The 23,304-nt window shown below is 46.4% G+C and overlaps 1 protein-coding gene across 5 annotated transcripts in view; it reads right to left on the reverse strand.

The window, feature by feature from the left end:
- The window catches only part of IQSEC3 (IQ motif and Sec7 domain ArfGEF 3), a 103,854-nt gene that overhangs the window by 26,582 nt on the left and 53,968 nt on the right, over nucleotides 1–23,304 (reverse strand). For all 5 annotated transcript variants that reach the window (XR_009724257.1, XM_061345781.1, XM_061345785.1 and 2 more), the window contains exons 3-5: nucleotides 12,950–13,238; nucleotides 5,348–6,441; nucleotides 602–763 (exon numbers count right to left, since the gene is read on the reverse strand). Coding sequence is in view for 4 of the 5 variants with exons in the window: in XM_061345781.1 (XP_061201765.1) it covers nucleotides 602–763; nucleotides 5,348–6,441; nucleotides 12,950–13,238 (1,545 nt within the window). In the remaining variant the exon portion in view is untranslated. The remainder of the gene's footprint in view (nucleotides 1–601; nucleotides 764–5,347; nucleotides 6,442–12,949; nucleotides 13,239–23,304) is intronic.

Here is a 23,304-nt window from a genome sequence, read left to right on the forward strand (position 1 = left end):
TGACAAACCACTAGTAGCAAGGTTCCTTTTGCAGGCTTTTCATTTCCAACAGGAGTAGCATTGCCAAACAGAATCAGCTTTCCTCTTATTATCCCTGTAGTGCAAGTGGACAAAATGAAAAGGCCACTCATCTCAAAATTGGACAGAAAGAGAACCAGGTGTGGAGCCACCATTCACTACCTGCTGCTGGTCTCACTGCAAGGAACAGGTATTTTTCTTCTTCTGCCTCCTAGTACTTCCCAGAACACATCAGAGGTGCTTTATCTGGATTGGGTAAGAACCCAGTCACAGAGCTTCCCAGCCACAAAACCTCCCAGCATCACTGCTTCCACCACCTGACAGTGCTGAGCTCCTGCTAGATGATCACAAGCCCCCTGAGGAGAGACTGAAATGAAAGGGCTGCTGATATTAAGGAGGAAATGCATTGCTGGGATATCCGTTGAGGTGTGTCAGGTAGGGAGTGAGAATGGTGAACTTCCTGTGGAGTGGGGATGGAGGGGACATAAAGGATGGGGTCTTGCTGGTGCAGCCAGGAGCAGAGGAGTGGGCTCGAAACTCCTTTACAGCGCAGGGAGAAGGGGAAGAGGGTTTCCACACTTACTCTAGGACATCCCTGTTGAACTGCTTCTTGCTGTTGCCCAGGAACTCCCCAATCATCTGGCGGCTGAGGCCCTTCCGCTGGAGCAGGAAGTGTGCCACCCCAATGGGGGTATCTGGGATGAAGCCTCGGGAGATCAGGAACTGGATCCCTTTGTCTGGGTTTCTGAAAGAGAAGGTCAGAGACATACATGACGAGTTTGCATGATCTCTTTTACGCATTATCGCCTCTGGCTCACTTCATGGCTTGTAGCAACGCAGCCCTCAGTATGTGCATGGGCTCCTATGAGTTCATGCACGTGGCAGAATGGGACTGCAGTGGGCAAGGAGAAGTGACTTGAGGGAGTCCCCTTCCAGTTGCTGCTGAAGACAAAAGCATGCCATGGGATGCTGTGTCAGTTGCAGTACCTGCTGTCACCTGGCAAACACAAGTGTCATCCTACTGCCACAAAGAATCCTGATGCACAATACCAACATCACCTTCTGCCACCAGCCTTCTTCAGAGTTAAAGACTCTTGCACCCTCTCTGCCCCACCTTGGTTTACTTAGGGTTCCTGTAAGGACATGATTAGATTGTGTCCTCCACACAGCACAGGAAATACAAGTACATTCGGCTGCTCCAAATGCAACCCACAGAGAGTTGTCTCCAAGGACCAGGGTGAGACCCCCTTGCTTTTAGGGGAACTGGGGTTGCATCTTCGGCAGGGCAGACAAAGCCAAAGGGAAAAATGTGGCTGTAAAGTGACTTAGGAGACACTGCTGCCATGGTCTATGGGCAAATGAGGCTCAAGATACAAAGAGGGATAACCAGAGGTGGGCACTTTTTCTATGGAAAAAGAAATAAAATCTCTTTTTCATGTATTTTTAGTGCTCAGTGTTAGTGACACTTTCTGCCTTCCTCACCTCAGGTGGTGGCTGCCTGAATAGAAACCCCATTCTCAGGTTTGGTTATCTCTTCATCCACTTCCCCCACCCTTACCTGTGTTGTTCTTCCCTTCTCTATTGATTTATTCCCTCTGTGTGTGCGTGTGGATGAGAGAAGGAACCTGAAGAATGTCTTATCAGAGCTGGGAAAAGACGGGGGGGTTTCTCCCTCTGTGGCTGTGAGTGCCTCTCTGAGAACAGGATTGGTGATGAGTGGGCCTGACTGCAGCTCTTGGGGGATAGTGCATGTCTCAATAGACACACGTGTTTGTATGTGCCTATGTCCTGTACATACAGATTTCTTTTGCACCATACACGTTCATTAGAGCCTGCGTGTCTGTGTATTTTGGCTTCCTCCTCAAGTCTCCTATAAGGACACATGGTTCTGTGTATCCTGGCAGTGGCTGTAAGCCTACGTAGTGGTGCGTGTCCCACAGTACAGACTGGAATGAGTGTATATGTGTGTATCGTGTAGCAGGTTTTCTTCCTATATTTCAGTCTGCCCCACTGAAGGGTGTCATGCACTCTTGCTGAAAGGAATTAGTGAAATGCCAGGGAGATTTCCACATTCCTTTGGTTCGATGAGCTGGTGAGTGGGGGAGGTGAGAGGGTAGCTTCTTCATGAAAGGGTGCCATACTTCCCTCATTAACCCAAATTCAGCTATCTATGTCAAGGCTCAAGGAGTGAGCTTGCTCGGGCAGTTTCCTGGGGTTAGGAAAGGAAAGGATGAGATCCCAGACCACGTGAATGCATGATATGCACAGGCACAGACTGTGACACTGTCAGGTGGCAGAGGATGTGGGTGAGCAACATATGTCTAGCTATAAGGGAGTCAGCTTTTGGAATGGCCTGCTCCTTACAGGGACTTCATGGCTATATAAAAAGTAGATGGGCTTGAAATAGTTCTGCTTACTCTGTAATGCCACAATGAACATATCCTGGGGAGCATGGAGTCCCTGGGGAGAGTGGCTGGGAGAACAAACCAACCCATTACATTTATGAACAGGAGAGTTGCAAGATCTGATATTGAAAACCCTAGGCCTTCCTCAGGGAAAAGCAACAGTGCGCCTTTTGTATTATCACACAGATCTGTTTCACCTTTGAAGAGCACAGGAAAAGTTACCTAAGTGCAATGGTCATATGGTCAGGACTGAAGTCAAGCTAAGCAATGGAGATGCATAAAATACACCTCCGCCTGCACACTTGGGTATCTGGTAAGTGACAGTGCTGTGTTCACAGTATGGCGATGATCTCAGCTACACTGGTGTGACTCCAAAGCCACCAGACTGAGTTTGCATTCACTCCAGAGGAGCTCGGAGCTGACAGCTGAATATGGGCAGAAAAATGCAGCTCACATACTGGATGTGCATGGATGTGCAGATTTCAGTAGAGATGGCACACACAATGCAAGAGGATGTAGGCTGAAACAATCCAGCTGTGACAGCCCTCCTGCACTGCCTATGCTGTAACTCAAACACACTTGCATACACCATTCTTCCACCAGCAGCAGCCTGTCATCAGTTTTTCTTGGGATTCTGTTTGCTCTCCATAAAATCCTGATAAGCAGTGCAGCATCTCTGCCTCTGGACACCTGCAGAGGTATCCCATGTACCGCAGCACTCAGCTTTTACCCAGATGTACAGCAGCAAACTCTGCTTCCATTTCTCCTGGGCCTGGTGCCTGTTATTATGTTTAATGCTGCAGGGGTGTTAAACACCGCCAGCAAATGCTACGGGATTCCTCACGTCCTGCTGGCTTTCCCTATGCCCACGCAGCCAGCTGCCCACACACACTGAGTTATTACAGCAGCACTGCATAATGAAGTGCTCTTCATTCCAGGGATTCCACCCCCTCACTGTGGAATGGAGACTGGGAAACTGCCACAGAAGCACAGCATCCATGCATTCCCAGGGGGCTGCTCTCAGCCAGAGAGCTGCTTTCTGAAAGTAGCAACTCAAGGCAACACAGGGCTGGATAGGTTATGGCAGATGGTGATAGAACTGCAGGCTTCACCTCTTGGTCTAGAGGAACAGTCAGTAAAAAGGATGTGCACACACAGAGGCACAGTCTCAGCTCCATGCCCTCTGGGTTGGTGCTCACATCACAAACCCCACAACAGTAAACTGGCTCCTTGCTAGAAATTGATAGGGAAATAACAACCAAATAACTGCAGAAAGCTGAATGGCTTTCCCATCCCCTTGGATGGAGATGCACTGCAGTGTCACAAGGGGAGCCTTAAGTCCCACTCAGAGAATAATAAAAACCAACCTTCACACTAACAGGTCAGCTCCCTTCCTCCCTGTCCTCCAGTGTTTTGTCAAGACAACTGCACCTTCCAGGTTAATACACGCTATTTCAGCAGTTAGTTTCAAGGGAGCAGGGGAAGCTTGGCTAAGAAAATGTGCTTCAGAGCTCAACAGTAAGTGTTGTAGCCCACAGGGACCTGCAAGATGCAGTGAACCCAGGTCACTGAATGAAGGAGGAAGGCAGAGCTGCTTCCCCACAGCAGACCTGGTGCTGCTAATCTGTCACATGTATGTGTGCCAGGCAGACTGGGGAGGAGGAAAGGCCAGGAATAATAAGCATTCTCATTCCTGCTTTACCTTCACATGAGTACCCGTGTCAACTGGAACAGGAACCACAGGAACCAAAGGAAAAGAGATTGGCTGGAGGGACTCCTGCCCACCTGCATCTGGTAGCTACCTTCTGGAGTTCCAGCCTGCTGGTGTTCATCAGGCAAATCTGTGTGTGCCCAGAGCCTGACTCTGATAAACGCACATGGACTCACCTGTTCACAACCTGAGCTCAGAGCTAGCAAAATGTCCTCAGTTCTGTAAGAGTCACAGATCTGTCTGCTCTGGGTGTGCTCTGAGCCGAGTCTGAAAAACCTTCATACTACATACATGTAATATGGAGGCTGTGGACTCCACATTCTTGCCTCCTGGAGTCCACAACCTCCATTTTACTTGTCTATAAGTTCTATGCATTACCCCTTGTCTGTGCAAAACTTCTGCCTTGGACTGCATAACCTTTAGTCCTCACTCTTACCAAAACGCCCACACTAATGTGTAGCAAAACATTCTTCTAGTATGAGTGCATTACATCCCCAGCATCTTCATCAAGGGACTCAAATGGAAACCAAGGCAGCATCAGATGAGTGTGAGATGATGAAGCAAAAACCAGTATTTCTCACAGCTTGCTTAGATGAGAAAAGTCTCACTGAAAGGCAAGGAGCAAATCTAAAGCTCCTTAGAGGAGCTCAGCTGCCTTCTGCTAATCCAAAATAGACTCTGTGTGACCCCTCCAGTTAAAGTCTTCTTTGGACTGCTCTGCTTTTGCTTTTCCTAGGATATCAGTCTCACATGTGTGAGACTGAGATGACTAAACCTGGTCTGTCAGGTGAAAATCTACCCAGATACCAGAATGAAAATGACAGCCAGGGCACTCGTACTGGGCAAGCTAAGCCCAGTTCTACCTCTGTCTCTCTCTTTACTTGGAAATGCCCCATGTTAAGTAACCAGGGCTGGGTTTACAGTACCACCTATGTTGGTTCCTTTGCAACAGGGTGTGGCAGAAGCCTAGATCACAAGCTCAGCTGGTGGGTGCCAAGTGGACAGCAGCTGGGACTGAAGGTTCAGAACTCAGGAGAGCATGGGCACCACTCCTGGGGCTTGTTCCTCTGTTGGGAAGAAGATGAGGACAGTACTTATTAACCTAAAGAAAAAGCTGGATGAGCTAAACTGATCTAGACCAAGAGGCTCCCACCACGTGTTCCTGTCAGGGGTGAAATAGGCTGGGAAACACAAAAGAGGAAGAGTCACTTACATATTAAAGAGGTTGAGCCCAATGCGGTAGAGGCGCTTCCTCATGGTGTCAGTGGAAAGTGTGGGGGACTTGCAGCTAGCTGGGTTCTCGCAGTGGTACCTCGGGAGGCTGAGGATCATGGCCTGCAGTGCTTCTTTGGAGGACACCTCCGAGGCTGACTTGGCTGAAGTGGAGGTGCTGCTACTGCTCAGCTGCTCTGAGTTGTCTGCATTCTCAGACTCAGAGCCTTTGTTTTGCCCTGTCTCATTGCTAGCATCAAGCTGGAGCTTCTGCACTGCCATCTGCCCAGGCTCAGCACTGCTGTCTCCTGTACCATTAGCACTGACATTCACCTCAGTGAAAGTGTGGCTGTTCTGGAGAGCTGTGGACTCAGGTGAGCTCTCTGGGGCAGCCGGTGGTTCACTGGCTTCTCCTTCCCCTTCTCCTGGGCTTTCTTCAGCCTTGGTAGCTTGAGAGAGCCCAGGCTGGGCATTGTTGCTGAGGCAGTTTGCCATGGACACCGAGGTAGACGATGAGACAGAGATGTTCTTGTTGTCGATCTGGACTGTGACATCCCTAAAAGCCATCATGAGAGTGCTGCTGCTCTTGGGTAGAGTGTCTGGCAGGAGCCCTTCCTCCTTCTCCTTCTCCTGCAGCTCAGCTTCTAAATCTTGGTTTGGCTGCACGGAGCTAGCACTGAAGGTCTCCCTTATCTGGTATGAGCCCCCGTCTTGCAGTGAACACATGGTCTTCAGGCTCCAAGTGCTGAGGGCATCATCAATAGACTTGGCCAGGGACTGAACTTGTTCTGTGAAGGAGTCCTCCAGCTCGGTCAGTGCCCCACTGATGGTGGCTGGCAAAGATGGAGACCTCACCAATGGGATGCCCACAAAGTTGTACCCCTCCACCAGGGCTTTCTCAGCAGAGAAGCTCTCTGAGTTCTGGACCCGGACTTTCCTCAGGGAGATGCGGCGTGGCATGCGGCTCTCTAGCAGCGAGTTGCGGATCTTCTCAAAGTTCTTGCTGAGCTGGTACTGCCGGAAAGCAGTTTGGATGGTGCAGGCTGCCCTGCGAGACACCAGGTGACCGCCGTACTTGTGCTCTAGCATTTCGATCTGGAAGACATAGAAACAGGAGATGTTATTCTTTTGCTAATTGACCTCTGATGGCTTTCTGTTACCCTGGTTCCTACACTGATGAGTCTGTAATGACTGTCAGAGGAACTTCTGACACTGAATGAGCTTTCTCCTGCACTGCTGGAGCCTGGAGGTGCCCTTCCCTTGCTTACACACTTCTCACGGTCATTAGGGCAAGCGCATCACTGCAAATACAGTGTTCCAGCAATGTGTCTTCCTGCTCTGCAGTGCTCTGGTGATGTCAAGCGTCATCCCTTATCTCAGGGTGCTACTAATGCTCCTCCCCTCCTTAGTCACCTTAACAAATACTCTCATGGAAAGGAGAAACCATAAAGAAATAGGAATAAAAAGTTAATTTTTAAATTCAGAAAATGCTGGGTTGATCACAGGAGCTGGCAAGAAACATCAGCTTCCATAGAAGTCAATGAGAGCTGTGTTTGTTCACCGTCTTTTAAAAAGCACTCTGTATCCCAAAGTGTCTTCCTTTCTGATACCTGTGTTTTTCAGGTGTCAGCCAGCAGTGAAATAAAAACTACTCAAGAAAAGAAAGACTCTCAGTTCTGAAAGGTAAAAAATTCTGATTTTAAAGGTTTAGTCAAGATATTAAGAACAGGTAGAAGGAGGATTTACTTCTTCCCAAGCTGGTAACAACAAAAACAGATGTAAATACGTACGCACACAGCTAAACGGCATCTCAACAGGCTTCAACAAAGCATGTATGAATTGTAATTTCTCTACCATAGTCTAGTGTTCACACTTCCTGGTAATCCCCTCACTCTTCCTCTGCAGCTGGCCCTTCATAACGTCCTACAGGATAATGTTAGATGACTTGGTTCCAGTGAGTGACTGATAGAGGACAAGTGGGACAGTGTGAAGATGATGGTGGATGATGGGATTGAGGAAAACATAAGGATGACCTTGAACTACCTTCACTGAGGTTTTGACTGAACTATGAGCTAACCTCTACATTGTCACTTCACAGGGCACAGCGCAGATGCAGACTGTAGCGTTTGTACGTGTGTGTGTGTGTGTGCACATGTGAAAATCAAAAAAAAAGGGGAAACACAAGACTGGGAGTGCTGGTAAAATCAGCCCTGAATTAACAGAGGATTCACTACATCTTTCATGTGGTGAGTATGAGCTCATTAGCAGATCCAAAGGTGAGTCTTACTGACTGCATCCTTATCCCCAGACAAACACCACTTGCCCCTCACCATGCCTTGCTGGCCCAGTACTCACAGGATGAAGGACTGAACTCACGGAAGACCTGAGTTTAAGTGCAAACTGATTTTGTACTCAAAGCAAGACTGAGGCATAAGCCTCAGCTCCCAGAGTTGTGTCATCTGCTTCCTTCTTGTTTTCCTTTTTTGTAATACTACCTAAGTTGCAGATAAAACCATCAGTGAGTGATCTAGGTACAAGAAGGCCTGAAATCAGAGATGTAAAAAGTGTAAATCACCTCTGGCATCTTTCCAATGCTAACTCCTCTGAGGAAGACAATATGACCTCGAGAGATGACAGGAAGACAGGAACAACATGACCCCGGGTGTTCTGTGCCTGCACTGGTATCCTGGCTGCTGGAGTAAGTACTGCAGACCTTTCCCATTGAGACCCCAGGCAGTAACAGGTCTAGAGATTCTGCTGCACTGGATGGGAAACTGCCATTTTTGGAAGGGATTGGGCCTCGGGGCGCATCCTGTCCTAATTTCCTCTCTGGAAATGAAGAATGGACCTTTCCCTGGGCTCAAATGTAAAGCTTCTGTTTTCTGTTTTCCTTGCCTTTAAATTCACATCTGTCCAAAGCAAGCACCAAGCCCAGCACTGAGACATACTAGTAATTTGCTTAGCAATGGGGTCAGTCACAGCAGCTGAAGAGACAGATGACTCAGAGATCTGCTGTCCTGGTTTCAGCTGGGATAGAGTTAATTTTCTTCCCAGTATCTGGTGCAGTGCTGTGTTTTGGCTTCAGCCTGAGAACAATGCTGATAAGACACTGGTGGTTGTTGCTAAGTTGCTTACTCTAAATCAAGAACTTTCCAGTTTCCTGTGTTCTGTCTATGAGGAGATGCACAAGAAGCTAGGAGGGAGCAGAGGCAGGACAGCTGACCCGAACTAGCCAAAGGGATATTCTATTCCATGGAACATCATGCTTAGCTCCTGATCGCTGCTCGGGTACAGGATGGGCATTGGTCAGTGTGCGGTGAGCAATCATATTGCGCATCACTTGGGTTTCTTAGCTTTTATTCCTCTCTTCCTTTTCTTCTTGTTCATCATCATCACCATCATCATTATTTACTTATTTCTTTTATCAAAGTGTTCTTATCTGAGCCCACAGGTTTTACCTTTTCCCAGTTCTCCTCCCCATCTGACCAACGGAAGCAGGGAATGAGTGGCTGTGTTGTACTTAGTTGCCAACTGGGGTTAAACCATGGCATCTGCTTACCCCTAATTTAAAAAACATTTTCCTAATATTTGCCCTGCTGCCATCCCAGAAAGATTTTGATGCTGCAACAAAGAGAAATACAGGGATAAAAAGAGATTGAGTAGCACGCAGAAGGGCTTTGCTAGGGTTCTTTGTCGTTCTTTCCAAAATAACCATCTTAAATCCTACCATAAAACCAGTATTTCTGTCACATCTCTTCAAGCTGTCCTCCCTTGAAAAGGACTGAGCTATTCCTTGGCCCTCCCCTTCAGGAGGAAGGCTCATGCACATAAGTGCAAATTAAACCAGTAACCTATACAGGCCCAACCCAGATAGTTATTACTGACAACTGACCGTGAGCACTTAATATAATGGTCTGATTAATGAAAATGTAGAGTTAATTGTGTTGGGAGGGAAAGAGGAACAAATGGGAGGGACAGATACAGCCATCTGAGGGACAGAATAATAGTAAAATGCAAAATAAGACAGAAGCAAGAGCCTTACAATTATCTGAGGTTTCCAAGGAGGTGACAGCCATTCTGAAAACATGAGATTCAGATGCACTGATCTTATTAGAGGCAAAGACAAGATGTCATTGCTGATCTGAAGTAAAAGGCCAGTTTATCTCATGCAAGGACAGCTCCCCAGAAAAGCAGACTTTCAATAATCACCAAGAGGAGAGATCCTTCCAAAAGTCTAACGGAATGGTGCAAGCTGTCAGCACCTTGATAAAACATCATCAGGTTTTTGCAGCCCACTATCTCAGTCCTCCCAAAGGGCTTAAGCATCAAGGAGCAGAACAAGATGTAAAGTGACAGGACTCCCAACCTAGTCTGTTCTCCACCACATACCAGGTGTGCAAAGATGTGTTTTGCATGTGGTCCACTGCCACCCAGCCTTATCCAAAGCAAGGGGAGTCCTCCAGTGTCTTGTGGGTGTGATGACAAGGACTGGGGACTGATCCAAAGGATTCTTGAGAAGACTGGCAAAGCCAGAAGCAGCAGCCCCACAGAGAACTTCCCTCCCCACTCTTCCTTGGTAGGAGTGGGTCTCTCTATCTCTCTTCTTGATGTAGCCCAGGCATTTACTGCTTACTGATGTCTGAGACATTCACATTTGCCAGCAGGTCGAGCTAACTGACACTCCAGAGGAATTAAGGATTTCACAGTGCTCTGGCCTGTTTTCTTTCTCTTGAGAGGAGGAAAGGGCATCCATTAGCACCACAGCAGTCACAGGTAATGGAGATGTATGTCTGGCTTGCTGGAGGAACCTTCTCTTCCCATTTGAGAGGGGAGAAAGGCCAGACATGATTGGCCTTCTCTCCCTCCTAATAAACCCTGTGAATCACAAGTAATTGCCTACTTAAAGCTGCTCTTCTCTGGGGAATGATCTGACAGCTGGCGCCAAAGGAAGGGGAAAACAGGAGGGGGTCACAGGGATTTCTAAGAATAATTAGCTTAATACATTTCTGGGTCTCAACATGAACACTCAGTCTGAGCAATTCAGGCCTTGTGGCTGAATTAGAAATGGCTGGGAAATATCCATTGCCATGAGGGATTGCACATGAAGGGAGCTTTAACAAGGTCAGCCTAAGGCAAATCAAAGTACCAGGCCTGGATATGGCCAAACCTTTGAGGTACACACCCCATGGCTTTGTTGCCTATAAGCATAAATTCATAGATCTGCCAGGAGAGAATGGGCCTGATCTCATTCTCGTTTAGCACTGGTTTTCCACCCAGGTTGCCACTGAGGATGGCAGCATGCCACCATGTTAGCAAAAAGAGGATCATGTTCAGTGACAGAATCTGAGTCACTCAAGTCAATGCATGCATTGTAGAAATAACAAAAAGACATCGAGAGCATACATGCTCTCTGTCACCCATTCTTAATGCCTCTGCCTCCCACCAACCTTTCACAATGGAAAGACATTGCTAGAAGAGCCATGCGTTAATGGGACATTTTCCTTCATCCATGGTACATCTACCGTGCTTCAGCACAGCAGAAGAGTACGCAAGACTGAAAAGTGTGCTCCTCTCTCCTGTGATCCCTGACAGTATGATAGAATCTCAACACAGGGGAAATTTAGAACTTGATTTTCCTTTCCAGCTTCCCAGCATAGTGCACTTCTGCTCTGCACACTGTCACATGCTTTGTTTCATGGGATAGAGAGCAAGTAGAGCCATGACCCCACTCACCAACCATCTAGTGTGATGACCTGAAACTCCAAGCCCTGCAGAAGAGTCTCTAGGCTACTCTCCTTCCTCACCAGCACTCATGCACCTCCTGAAAGGTTAACGTGACTTCAACTGCACTTTGAGACTAAAAATGTCTCTTTCCACCTGCTTTTCGTACTGTACATTCTATGAGTGCATTACAGTCTGTGCTATGACTAGAAAACTACTGGGACAGTGCTTGAGGGTCCTAGCACTTTTCACTCCCTGAAAATCTCTCCTTCCAGAGCTGGAGGCAATCCCCTGAGGACATCCATCAGGCTGGAAGAGAACGCACCCTGTAAGCCCCCTTTGCTTTGAGAAAAGTGGTTTCACTTACGAGATAGGCTACGTCCCTGCAAGGTCAGGATTGCAAGGCACCAGAATTTAATGAATGAGCAGCTAACATGCATCCAGGGCAGGTCTGGCCTCTGCTGCTAGAACAGTGATAGGACAACATGACCTTAATGCTAAAATAACACAGGACAGACACTCCCCAGGACAAATCAGAGCAGCTCTAGGACATTGAGGAAGCTAAGCCCAGATATAGCAGCCAAGGTCTGGCCCACCCTGAAGACATGTCATACTAGTTCATGAGGCCAGTTAATTGGTCTCTCTCGTTTCTTTTCCTTGTGTGAAGCAAGAATTCTGTCTGAATTGAGTATGCAGCACTTTGAGAAACACAGAGCTAAAGAGCCAAGGTCTCTTTTCTGCTCAGGAATTTATTGGTCCATTGATCTGACATAAATGTTTAGGAACAGCAGCAATGCCTTGAGGGAAGTGGCTGAGAGATGTCCCTAAAGCAGCAGCTTCTTCTGTGGGAACCTCATTAGCTGAGACCCTTCATCTGCAATAGCACAGCTCCCACTGAATTCTCCAACTGAGCGTGATCTGGACACTGTCACTAGCATTTGCTTGTCCTCCTCATCTCACATACCACAGGGTCTGCATATCAAACAGCCTCTGCTTGAGCTGCCATCCCAGGGAAAAGTCAGAAGCCATATTCTTTGCATTTTGTTTTGCACAACAGCTCTCCTGGGCTGTAGTCTGCAGAGACATGGGTGTAGGGGGCATGTTCCACCTCACTGTTTTTGAATGAGGAGGCCAGCTGCTATTAGCCCCTGTCTTGCAGTCCCCTGCAGAGAGCCCATCAGGAGGTGCAGTTCGAGATGGGTACACTTGTGATCTGGAGCTAGGCTGTAGCCTCAGGCACAGGAAGTAAGGCTTGCAGCTTCAAGAATTTAATCACTTTCAGCCTGGTAAACTTGCCTGTCTCTTCAGCACTCATCACTGGATTGAAGGCAATAATGGCAGCACTGCCCAAACAATCGTGGTAGACACTGTGCAGTATGCTCACTAAATAAATCCCTCTACCCCTGTAAACACATGCTTTAAAGAGACTAATGCAGAAGTGCACTGGGGGTCTGCCGAGCATGATCCAAGAAGAAAAGGCAGCTCTTGGAGACCTCTCCCATGAAGGAGGACTTTTGGGACCAGTTGCTGGGAGCACTACAGGCACTGTTTGCTTGTGAGCCAGACAGCATCTCTGGATGCTACAGCTCTTGACTGCCTGCAACTCACCTCTAAGCCTACAGTGACAACAGAGTATCTGTGTCCATGTTGGACCACAGAACCCGGGAACTGGGGAGCACAGCCTAGCAGGTTTGGGTGAAAGGGTGTTGCAGTCAGAATGAGGAAGCTAATTCCTCCATCAGCCCCATGGAGCTAAAGGGCCAGGCCTGCTCAGATGAACGAAGGGCTAAGGTATTTGCTGAAAGATGTCCCACCACAGTGTGAATGCAATCCCACCCATCCCGTCCCCTTTTCCCACAGCCTGAGGAGGAAGCCTCTGTACCTGTTTATTCTTTAGGTCAAGGGAGAGCTCATAATCGGAGGCAGCTGCATGGGAACACGAGGCCGTCCCTTTGCTGCGCTGCACTCTCACTGGGGAGCCCGTGTGGTGGAGGCTCGCCTTCTGCACCAGAGGGGAACACCCCGCTGCCTGCTCTTCTTGGAGCTCCGCATGCTGGGCTTTTAGCGTCTGGGTGTCGGACCTGCCTTCCTGGCCACTCTGTCTGCCGGCCTCCTTCGGATCCTCCGTTTCACACCCGGCTTTCTTGCTTGTGGAACCGCTGGGATCGTCACTGTGAACAAAACGCAACGTTTCGCTTGGTTTATTTGGTTTTATTATATTGTATGGATGATTATGCTTATTGCTGCTTGCTATACCCAGTCCCTGAGCTGCATTCTAAATGTCAGGGGAGCCTGGGCTGTGAGGGGTCTCTCTCAGTGATGGATCAGCACTTTAGGTTGATGCAGCCAAAGCTCTGATCCCTCTCTCCCTAACAGCAGGCTCCTGTCCTGCACACACTGTATGTGCCAGTCCTAAGACTCCTGGAGCTGCCCAGTGCTGCCCTTGGAGGTGGTGCCACAGTCTGTGGACATCTCTCCTGCTCTCTATAGCAGCTAGCACCCATGTGCCCTTGCTGCCTATTGCTCAGCATCTCCCTGTGCATCCCAGAGTTCTATCTGGCTTGGAGCCTGGATCCCAAGGATCCAGTTTTGCCCTGGAATTTCTAGGGGCATGTGGGAAATGGGGCAGAGGCAGCTGAATGTTGCAGAGTTTCCAGAGGAACTCTTGGAGACCTGAGAATATAGATGTTAACAGAGCCAGTGAGCCCTGAGGTCCTAAGTCTTTAAAGCATGTCTACAATACAGCCATAGCAGGCTGCAGAGCTTCCATAAAAGATGTTTCTTTCTGACCCACGGATTGCCGTACCACTGAGATCTTGTGCAGAAAGGAAAACCCCTTTTTCTCCTGTCAGCCACAGCAGTAATCATGTGAAACCAGGGCCTGACAACAGTGCACTCTTAAGAGACCTGACTTGCTGCTCCAGGCAGCAAGGGATTAGCATACATCTGATCCACTGAAGTGCTGAGAAAGTCTGTCCTTAACCTCTCTTCCCAAATATTCTCCAAAATCACCCAATTTTGAACAAGATTTTGGTATTCTGGGGGACTGGTTGAAGCATCGGAGTGTGTGCTTGTTGTTACGTTAGTCTCCTTCCAGTGGCCACAGAGGAATAACTTAGGATTTCCAGGAGTGTGCAGGGCAGTCTGCATGGATACAGCTCCACTGTTTTCCAGGGGAGGAGTGTTTAGCTGAGAGCAACATCTACTTTGGAAATAATTACTATAGAACCACTGAAGCCAAGGATGTGTACTGCCTCCTGTATTTAAACACCATTCAATTATTTAATTCACTTCTGAATCATATTTCCTTCTCTTGGATTTGCTGCACATGCGACCAGTTCTGCTACCATCTAGATAACAATCATTTTATGATTGGTGTTGAAGTCAGCACAAAATCAAGGAAATTAGATATGATTTTCTGTAGTGCCCAAATTACTTAGGAGCATTTAAGTCTCATTTTCAAAAGTGCTATAAGCGCTTAAGAGCCCAAGTCTTCTAACTGTAAATAGACTTTGGCTCCTAAGGTTCAGCGCAATTTTGCACACTTACTAGTACTTTCAAATGAAATCTATTCTCTCCAGTGGTAGCTCTTCTGTTGAGCAGATTCAACAACCAAATTTAGAAATATTCCCGCAGTTTCTAGAAGGGCTCCAAGTCTGCTGAGCCAAAGACAGTACCACAACTTCAGAACTAAGGAAGATGAAGTATTTAAAGGCAAAAAGCTTCTTCTTTTATACACACACATGTAGTCACCAGTTAAGGCTTCAAAAGTAAATTCACAGAAGAAACCAGTCTCGTACATAAGCATTATATAACCAACTTTGTCAAAGCATATTAAAATGACATATCTTCATGCTCATCAATCAGGAAATACCACCATCAAAATGAAGCATAAAACTGTCCTTTTCGGTTGTACACCTCATAAATTCTTTCCTTGTTCTGTTCCTGGTACTATAAAATTGAACACTCTTTTTCCAGAGATGTACATGTAAAGAATGTACTCATTTTTAACTCCTTCTGTTCTATGTCCATGCACATTGCAGGAAACATTAATAAAAGCCTTTTCCCCTACAGCCCACAATGTACCATTTTTATTGGCAGCCTCTGCTCTATCCATTCTCATTTTAACTTTTATTCTCAGCTCAAGGGATGACCAGGTGACACAGATTTCTGTCATGTTTTCATTGAAGTGAATGCCAAAAACCTCACAAGTGTTTCACAGGAAACGGACTGTGTCCTACAAAGCAATCTCAGCTAGGTGCATAAGCTCTGATTCAGCAAGACACATACCCCAAATTGCTCTGCTGAGTCAAGGCCACAGTGCAAACAGACTTTAAGGCAGATCAGGGTCTGAGACAGTAGACTAGAGAGCTAGAGAGTTGACTTCCCTTGGATCATGAATGGGCTCTAAATGCCAGCAAATAGTCCTTCATGTGATGATGATGATATCCTTGTTTGGATATGCTCCAAACACTTGCACATATGTTTAACTATTTTTCTGAGGGCCTTAACTGACTGCTCATGGTAGAATGTGAAGTGTGTGTGTAAGAGTTTGCAGCATTCAGGCTCATCACTCTGTAAGGCTGTACAGTAGTAGTGTATGCTACCTATTTGGCTTCTACCACACACAGTTTAAAGTTTGAGTGAGTAACATTCATAGTGACAGGATATTCTGGATGCTCTGTTAATGTAGAAGAAAAACCAGCAGGCTTTGTCGAATAACAGAACATCCCAGGCTGGGATGGAAGGCTGGACATCTCTATTTCAACTCCCTGCTCAAAGCAGGGGCCTTTTCAAACAGATAAGGTTGATCTCAAGGCAACCTTTGAGTACCTTTGGACATGAAGATTCCCTAGAAATTGGCTTTCTGGAAAGCCTTGTCAAGGTCCTTAGGGCACTACTAGACCTTAATAGCCTGACTGGCCTCACCTGGGCCCCCCCAAAATATCCCCTGCAGTTTCCCCTTTTCAGCCCAGCCCAGAGCACTCAGCCCCTGCCTCAACAACACTGTAAACTTACTGGTCTTCAGCTCTGCCACAGGCTTCCCCTTTCCATGGCCATGGACCAACTTGATCTGGCCACTGACTCCACAGCTTGACCTTGGACCTGCCTCATCACTGAGGGCCTACCCACTGATGTCTAGGCTTTGTCTGACCCTAGGTGTCCTCACTGGACCAGATTCCTACCCTGGCCAATGAGGCAGAGGCTGTTGGACCAATCCAAATTGCTCAGAAGCCCCCTTTAGCCTCATTAGGCATTTAGGTTATTCCTAAAGACACAGGATGTTCCTAAGACTGCAAGCACCAAGTGCACATTCAGTCACAGATGTGTAAGAAGCACCACCAAGCTCAGCGCTCCCACTCACAGTGAGTACTCCTAAGAAACTGTGCTAGGATAAGGACATACACTAACCACATGTACGTACAGTATAACCTTGCCTTCCTCCTCTGAGCCCAATGAATACACCAATAATGAATGTATTGAGCTTATGTGTGGAATTTTCTGAGGGTCAAAGCTTGTTCAAATCAAAATCAGATTCTACCGAAGCACTCAAAGGCATTTTTCAGCTAGATGGTTTTAGGCTAGGCTAAATATAAACTTTTTAACCCCCTGCTTGTTTGGCTGTTGTGCTGTTCAGAAAGCAAGGGAAAATACTCTTGCTGCAGTGGGAATAGTTTCTACATGTTCCTTTGTGAGAAAAATAAATGGCTGAACCACTTCTACATAGTAGGAAAAAAGAAATCTCCAAAAATGAAAGACAAACCTACTTCACCTTTGGGCAAAGGATCAAACCTCAGAAATTCCATCTTCAGCTGGCAAACTTTAGTGACTCATAAGCCATAGAAAAAAGGGGCAAAGACAGAGTGTGCTTAGCAGCCTGAATGTAGGCATTACTGCTCTATGGTTCCACTTACCACCCTATATTCCCCATAGGTTTACTCAAACTTGAACCTGTTTCTGAGGAAATGTTCTGGGAAGGCCTATTCTCTTGTTATTGAGTAGCAGCGACTGCTTAAGCTTCCATATGGCAGACAAAACACACTGCTAGAGATTGAAACTGATGCGGCAGTGAAATAGAGGCTAAAACCTTAATGATGCTGATTTTTAATGTCTGTCCTGAGTGGCACAGATTAGCACTGGCAGAGCACAGGTTTCGTTAGTAAGCGATGCCTCAGGAGCTATTGTAACTACGGGGATACACTTACTTTCCCCTGGCCAGAGAGCCAACCTCCCTGGCTGTAAGATGAACGAAGGGAATGGAACTTTTGCACATTCTATTCCTTGGATGAGAAAATTTTTTAGACCACTTGTAATAATTAGAAGTCCCACACAGAGTCTAAGGTATGTATCCCAATGTCCTGGCCAAACTCCAACTAGGTTAATTTAGTTCTGCACCCCAGCATTCCCCCTGCAGTTTCAGCTGTAATCAGTGTTCTTCACTTGCTGTCCTAAACTATCATATACCACCACCCTTCATAGTTTTTACAGCTACTCTTGCATGATAAATGAAGCAATTTTCTGCTAGTCGTGCAATCAGGTAGTGAAGGTTTGTAATGTCTTTGACTTCTGTTTGATTGAAAGTTGTAATGCTAATGTAAATCACTTACAATCAGGTAGAAACAAAGACTACAAATTCAGCTGTTCTGTTCATCCTAGATATTCATTCTACATGACTTTTATGACCCACAGTAACAAGCTTAGTTATTATTACAAATAGATTTCACCTGCTATAGAAAGCATCTCTCAAGTTTCAAATATCTCCTGCTACTTTTGCACTACTGACTTGTATATGCCTTCTGCAGGCAGAAACCAGTTTTGTTAAGAGATGGTGACTGCAGTCTGACTGAGGGCTTATATGAAATACTATAGCTAGTCTAGCATTTCAAAACAGGGATAACAGGGTTCCTAGCATTTGTTTCAAGAAAGCAGGATGGTGAAAAAGCTCTTGTATTTTGAGACAATTCAGCTGAGCACCCGTAAGTACATGCAAGTGAGACTTCTGATATTTAGCTTCTATTTGCAAATTTCTCAAGAAGAATTTCTATAAGGAGTACACTCAGGGAAGGATGTACAGAGATGGCAGAGGAAAAAGGGTTTTTTATGACTTCCTTATTTCTCCCTTCCTGGTATTTTGGAAACCTGAAGCCCAAATCAGTGACAATTACATTACCAAACCAGAGAAGCCCATCTGCCCATTCTTAGCAGTATTGGCTCCCCATGATGAGCTGTTGTAACATACTCTGTCATGGGACAGATCTTACTGATCTTCCATTCCTACAGCATCAGGATGGTGCATTTCCTTCCATACACCTCACCATCTCCTTGCTGCTGGAAAGACACATTTCCACCTTGGCAAGGATCTGTGCTTCTAACTGCCAGCTGAGGAGCTGAACCATGGTTACATGTTGGATCTTGACTGTCAGGCTTAGGCATTCCCATACCTCATGACTTAAGAAAGAATATGCAGCTCCTTCCCCCAAATTTCAAGCTAGACCAGTAGGCAGGAACACAGAAGTTGGATGCTCCAGACATTACATTCCATTGCACCACTGTCAAATACCAGAATCAGTTCACGGTCTTATGAGTAATTTTCAGAGCTCTCAGAAAGGTACTTACAGTGTAGCTGAGTGACTAAATGGGGTTTTAGGGTCAGGAGAGCTACTCTTCTCGAGGACAGTAATGTCAGTCCTGTGAGAAATTAAAACTGAGCTTTCTCGCTGATCACCCCAGAGCTACTCAACTCCCATGTGGTCAAGACACAAAACTCATTTCTGTTCCCTCTTCTTAAAGAATCAAAAGTACTGCAGATGAGTAAGGGCAATAGCAGAATAACAAAAATAGCAATGGTTCTTCTGGACTTGGACAGCAGTGTAAGAAACCAGTCACTCAAGAAGAGGATGCTCAGATGCCCTGTTGGCAGGTATAGTAGTTATGCAAAAAAAGATCTAGCTAATTGTATAGGGGGAAGCTGTGGGTGTGAGGCGTTACAAAAGTACTATAGCGGCTGATCTCACCTCCTGTTTGTGTCCCTGTGTCACTCCAGAAGACCACATTGCCATTTCTCATGTATAACTTACCAAACACTTTCTTCATGGTATTCAAGGTCAGTGTGCAGGCAGGACTGTGACCTGTAACTGAGGCAAAGACTACACGGACTAGTTGTGAAGGACCACGAAAATTTATGAATCCATTTCACAGGTCTCTTTATGAGGGTCAGTTGGTTATCATATATATGCTGCTCTAAAGTGCTGTGAGTAGTATTGCCATGGCCTGAGAGCCATACAAGACTTCAAAGCTTCAGGGATGTCGGAATAAAAAACCCTTACAAAGTGCCATAGGGAGAATTAGAACAAGAGGTCACTGGCTAATGCCAAGATAACAGAGTTCAGACCCCAGGTCTGCAAGAACGTGTGCTCCCTCCATCTTAAGACATCTCATCATTTCCCCTGTTCTCTCTCCTTCCCCTGCTCACAAAATCAATCAATCAATCAATTGCTGAGTTAGCAGGGTCCAAAGTGCCTTTTCAGTTTATTTTATTTCAATGTTCCCTGAGGACACCCATAACATACCGTGAATGGGTTGATCAGAATTCAATGGAAAAAATGGCTGAGACAGGCTTGGTAATATATTACGGGATCTTTTCAAGGTTCAGTGATTTCTGACATGCTGGGGGCCTGAGTGCTAAAGAATTGCTTCTGATTCACTTTTAAGTTCAGGTTTTAAGGAGACTTGGAGGCAATGTTCTCTGGAAGCATGCTGAAAATGATGGAAGGCAGAAGTCTATCCTGCCAGAGAGGCAGGGAACTTGGAACTTGATCTTGGCAAATCACCCCCTGCCAGCCAAGCTGCAGCTTTCCCAGACAGTCTCCGCAACACAGACAAATATAGGAACAAGATGCTGATTTTGTCTACATTCACATAACACCTTGCAAAGCAGTGGCATCAAGCCATCTTCTCACACTAGTTTTACCCAAGAGGAATTAATGATAATTAGCCAAGCTTATTACCCATCCCAGAATGTATTACTTGTTTCATGAAAAGGCTGGCACACACACCTGTAAAATAGATTAGACAGCACAGTATGGTAAATATACTGGAAATGAATTAAATTTAACATCCTTTCACACAGACCGAACCAGGCAATATCTTTCCAACATTGCTAAAAGTGGCTTTGGTGAGATGTATATTAAGCAGACAGAAAATGTAATAACACTAGCTAATACTTCATGTTCTACAGCGTTCAACATGCCAACGTCAGGGCTTTGATTTCAGATTTGGTATTTAAATGTGATCCCTATGTGCTGTGTAATTCCCACATTGTTGTGTTGTTGTGCCTTTTGCTACAGAACAGCACTACTGGAGCTAACTTTACATACGCTTGCATGTGGCCAGGCTCTCTGTGGCTAACTTTAGCCAGCTGAGGACCAGGACCTTTGTTTTTTCACAGAGACAGACAGGTTCCTGTAGAGGGTGACTTGGAATGCCTAAGGCAGCTCCCACTGTAGGAGAAATGGTGCTTGTGGTGCAATGCTGGCTGTGCTGTGTAGTGTGGTTGTCACACAGGTTTTTTCTTATAGTTCCTATGTGTGCCTGAGTGACACCTCAGAATGACACTCAGGCCGCCCTCTATTCTCCTCCCTTACCAGCTATGACTCCTGCTGCAGGAGCACAGAGCTCGGTTTAGGAAGTACATCCTGTTTCTCAGCTGCCCGTCACACCTCAGTGCTTGAAGCCCCAGGCTGGTTGCTGTGCTGTCTCTGCAGGTTAGACTAAGAGGAGGTCCCACAGCCTGTCACTGCAGGGGAAGTTACTTGTGGCTGTGTCAACAGAGCACCTATGCTTAACATGGAGGTGTGAAAAGAACCAAGTGGACAGTGAAGGCATAGGGAGACCTTGTTCATCAGGGTTTAATTACTGTTACCTTAACCCCAGACCTCTTTTGCCTCTGCAATGTTTAGTAAACATGACCTTTTAGAGAAAGAAAAAACAGATGGCACCCTGCATTAGTGTAACTGCCCGCTCAGCACCCCGGGAAAGAGAAGCTTGGCTTCTCGGCAGCAGTCTCTCTGCCACTTCGACTCAGATCTCTTGGCTCCTCACCCCTGAGGCAGGTTTGAACATCACCAAATTCGCTGACAAAAGCCTGCCGGTGCAATCATGCAGAAGATAAGATAGAATTTCACTGCTAAAATGAGATGAATTCAGGGCTGGGAGGCAGCAAAGCCTCTATGAGGCAAGGAAACCTTGCAATATCCCTTTAGCCCATCACTCTCCTATTCCAGCTGCCTGTGAGCTGGCTGAGGGACACAACTCTTGGCACTGATAGACCTAAGCAAGGGCTTCTGTGGTGTTCTTTTTCTACCTGTTGTGACAGACCCTAGGATGGACTGCAACGCTGGGTTCCTTCCCAAGGGACTGGGGTAATTGGTTTCTGAAGGCAGTGATTGAGCCACTTCACAGGAACATCTTTGCTTAACCCAGAAGTTTTGTTTCTGTTCCCAAGTATATTGGCTATTTTGTCTCTTGAGATCACTGCAGCCCAGTAGGAGGCCACTGCTTGTGTCAAACCAAAAAGGAAGCCTGGTCCTCCCCAACATGAAGAGTAACACAGCCTCAAATCACCATCCTCAATACAGACAGTCCAAACACTGTTCACCAGCTTCAGGAAATCAGAAATGATCCGGATTTTAACTTTGCCAGTGTGTTCAGATCTACGATGAACCAAGATAGGAGACCAAGACAGAAACAGCATAGTTAGCATTCCTTCCTCCTTTCTCTGTCCAGTGACCACCCCCACAGCCTTATGCACCCTCTCCCTCAGCTATACAGCTATTCACAGAGCCCACAGAGTGGCCTGAGCAGCTGTACAAGTGTGCTCCTCTTCAGCATCTCAGACTCCCATTCTTCCTGGGAAAGCCTGCCAGGGCCACATGGAGAAGGAATTCTGGAGCACAGACGTGCTTTTCCAAAAGGAGAGCTTATTGTATTTCAGCCCAGAGCCTGCCCCAGTGGGGTGGTCAGAAGATGAACCTGCATAGGAATGAGTTAGTGTTGCAGAGCACAAAAAAAAAGAGAAAAGACCTTTGGATTGACATCACACTATGAGAAAAAGTGTAATAAAAGGCCAGAGCCTCATTGCTGTCACTGCTAAAGAATGTTGGCCTGAACAGAAATATTCCAACCAAGGGACCCGCTCCTTTATCTCCTTTTCATATGTTCATATATTCATACTGGTTTTTACGTTCTTACTTTTCCTGCTCCTTCTCTCCTGTCATCCTTCTCTGTGTAGCACGTTTGCAACCCATTTTCCTTGCAGTAGCCATGTTATCTTTGTTGGGGTCAGTTTGACTCCCTTTAGGGTCAGTTTGACTCCCTTTATTTCTCATTGGCTCTTTTTTCCATCTCTTTGCCTTCTCTGTTTTCTGCCTTGTAAGCCATCAACAAGTGTGTGGACAGAGGGTCCACAGAAACCACGTGTCAAGTTCAACAGAATACACCTCAGTGCACAAAAGATCCGGAACAGCCCAATTTTGGTGGTGGGTGCATCTTGACCATTACAGATCAGGTCTAATGATTTCAGTAGAGGATTAGAATGAATGGTGTGAGCTCCACCACAGTCCATCTGCTATCACTTTATCAACCGTCTGTGCCTGTTTTCCAGTGCTAGATACAGGACTATTTCCAAAGCTGGCATAGCCTCTTCTCATGTGTCTCTATGGTGTTATCACATAAAAAACACGGGATACCACAGGTGTTTATGCTGCATTCTGCTGGTACTAAGAAGTTGTCATGTTATGGGCAGGGAATTCTTTGCTGTGTAGGAGAGAGAACACGAGGATCATCTCCAAGCCATGAGAATTGCCTAGTATTAAAGCAACTAACTCATCTTAATAACTGTTGCAAGTGGCTCTCACAACTGTAAGGTTGGCTATGACTGATTCTTTGTTACTGACATTACCAGTGCTGTGGCCCAAGAAATGGAAAGTGCTATCGCATGTGGGAGAAAAGCACCTGAAACCAAGTCCAAATTCCTCTAGGGCAGGACCCTTATAAGCAACAGGGTTGAAAGAAGGACTAGAAGAACATGTGGTCAGGCAATGGCTGGATACAGCTTCAGGCTCTCATCAGTGTCTGATGAGTATCTTTGCATTCAAAAGAGAATACTTCAGACGGGATTTCCTTGACCTCTCTCCTGCCAACCTTCTCCTTCATGAAGAAAGATGTTGACAGAGGCAA

Source organism: Neopsephotus bourkii, unplaced genomic scaffold (assembly GCF_033783945.1).
Source record: "Neopsephotus bourkii isolate Nb327-2 ecotype Australia unplaced genomic scaffold, CSIRO-AGI_Nbou_v1 NB_244, whole genome shotgun sequence".
Taxonomy (NCBI): domain Eukaryota; kingdom Metazoa; phylum Chordata; class Aves; order Psittaciformes; family Psittacidae; genus Neopsephotus; species Neopsephotus bourkii.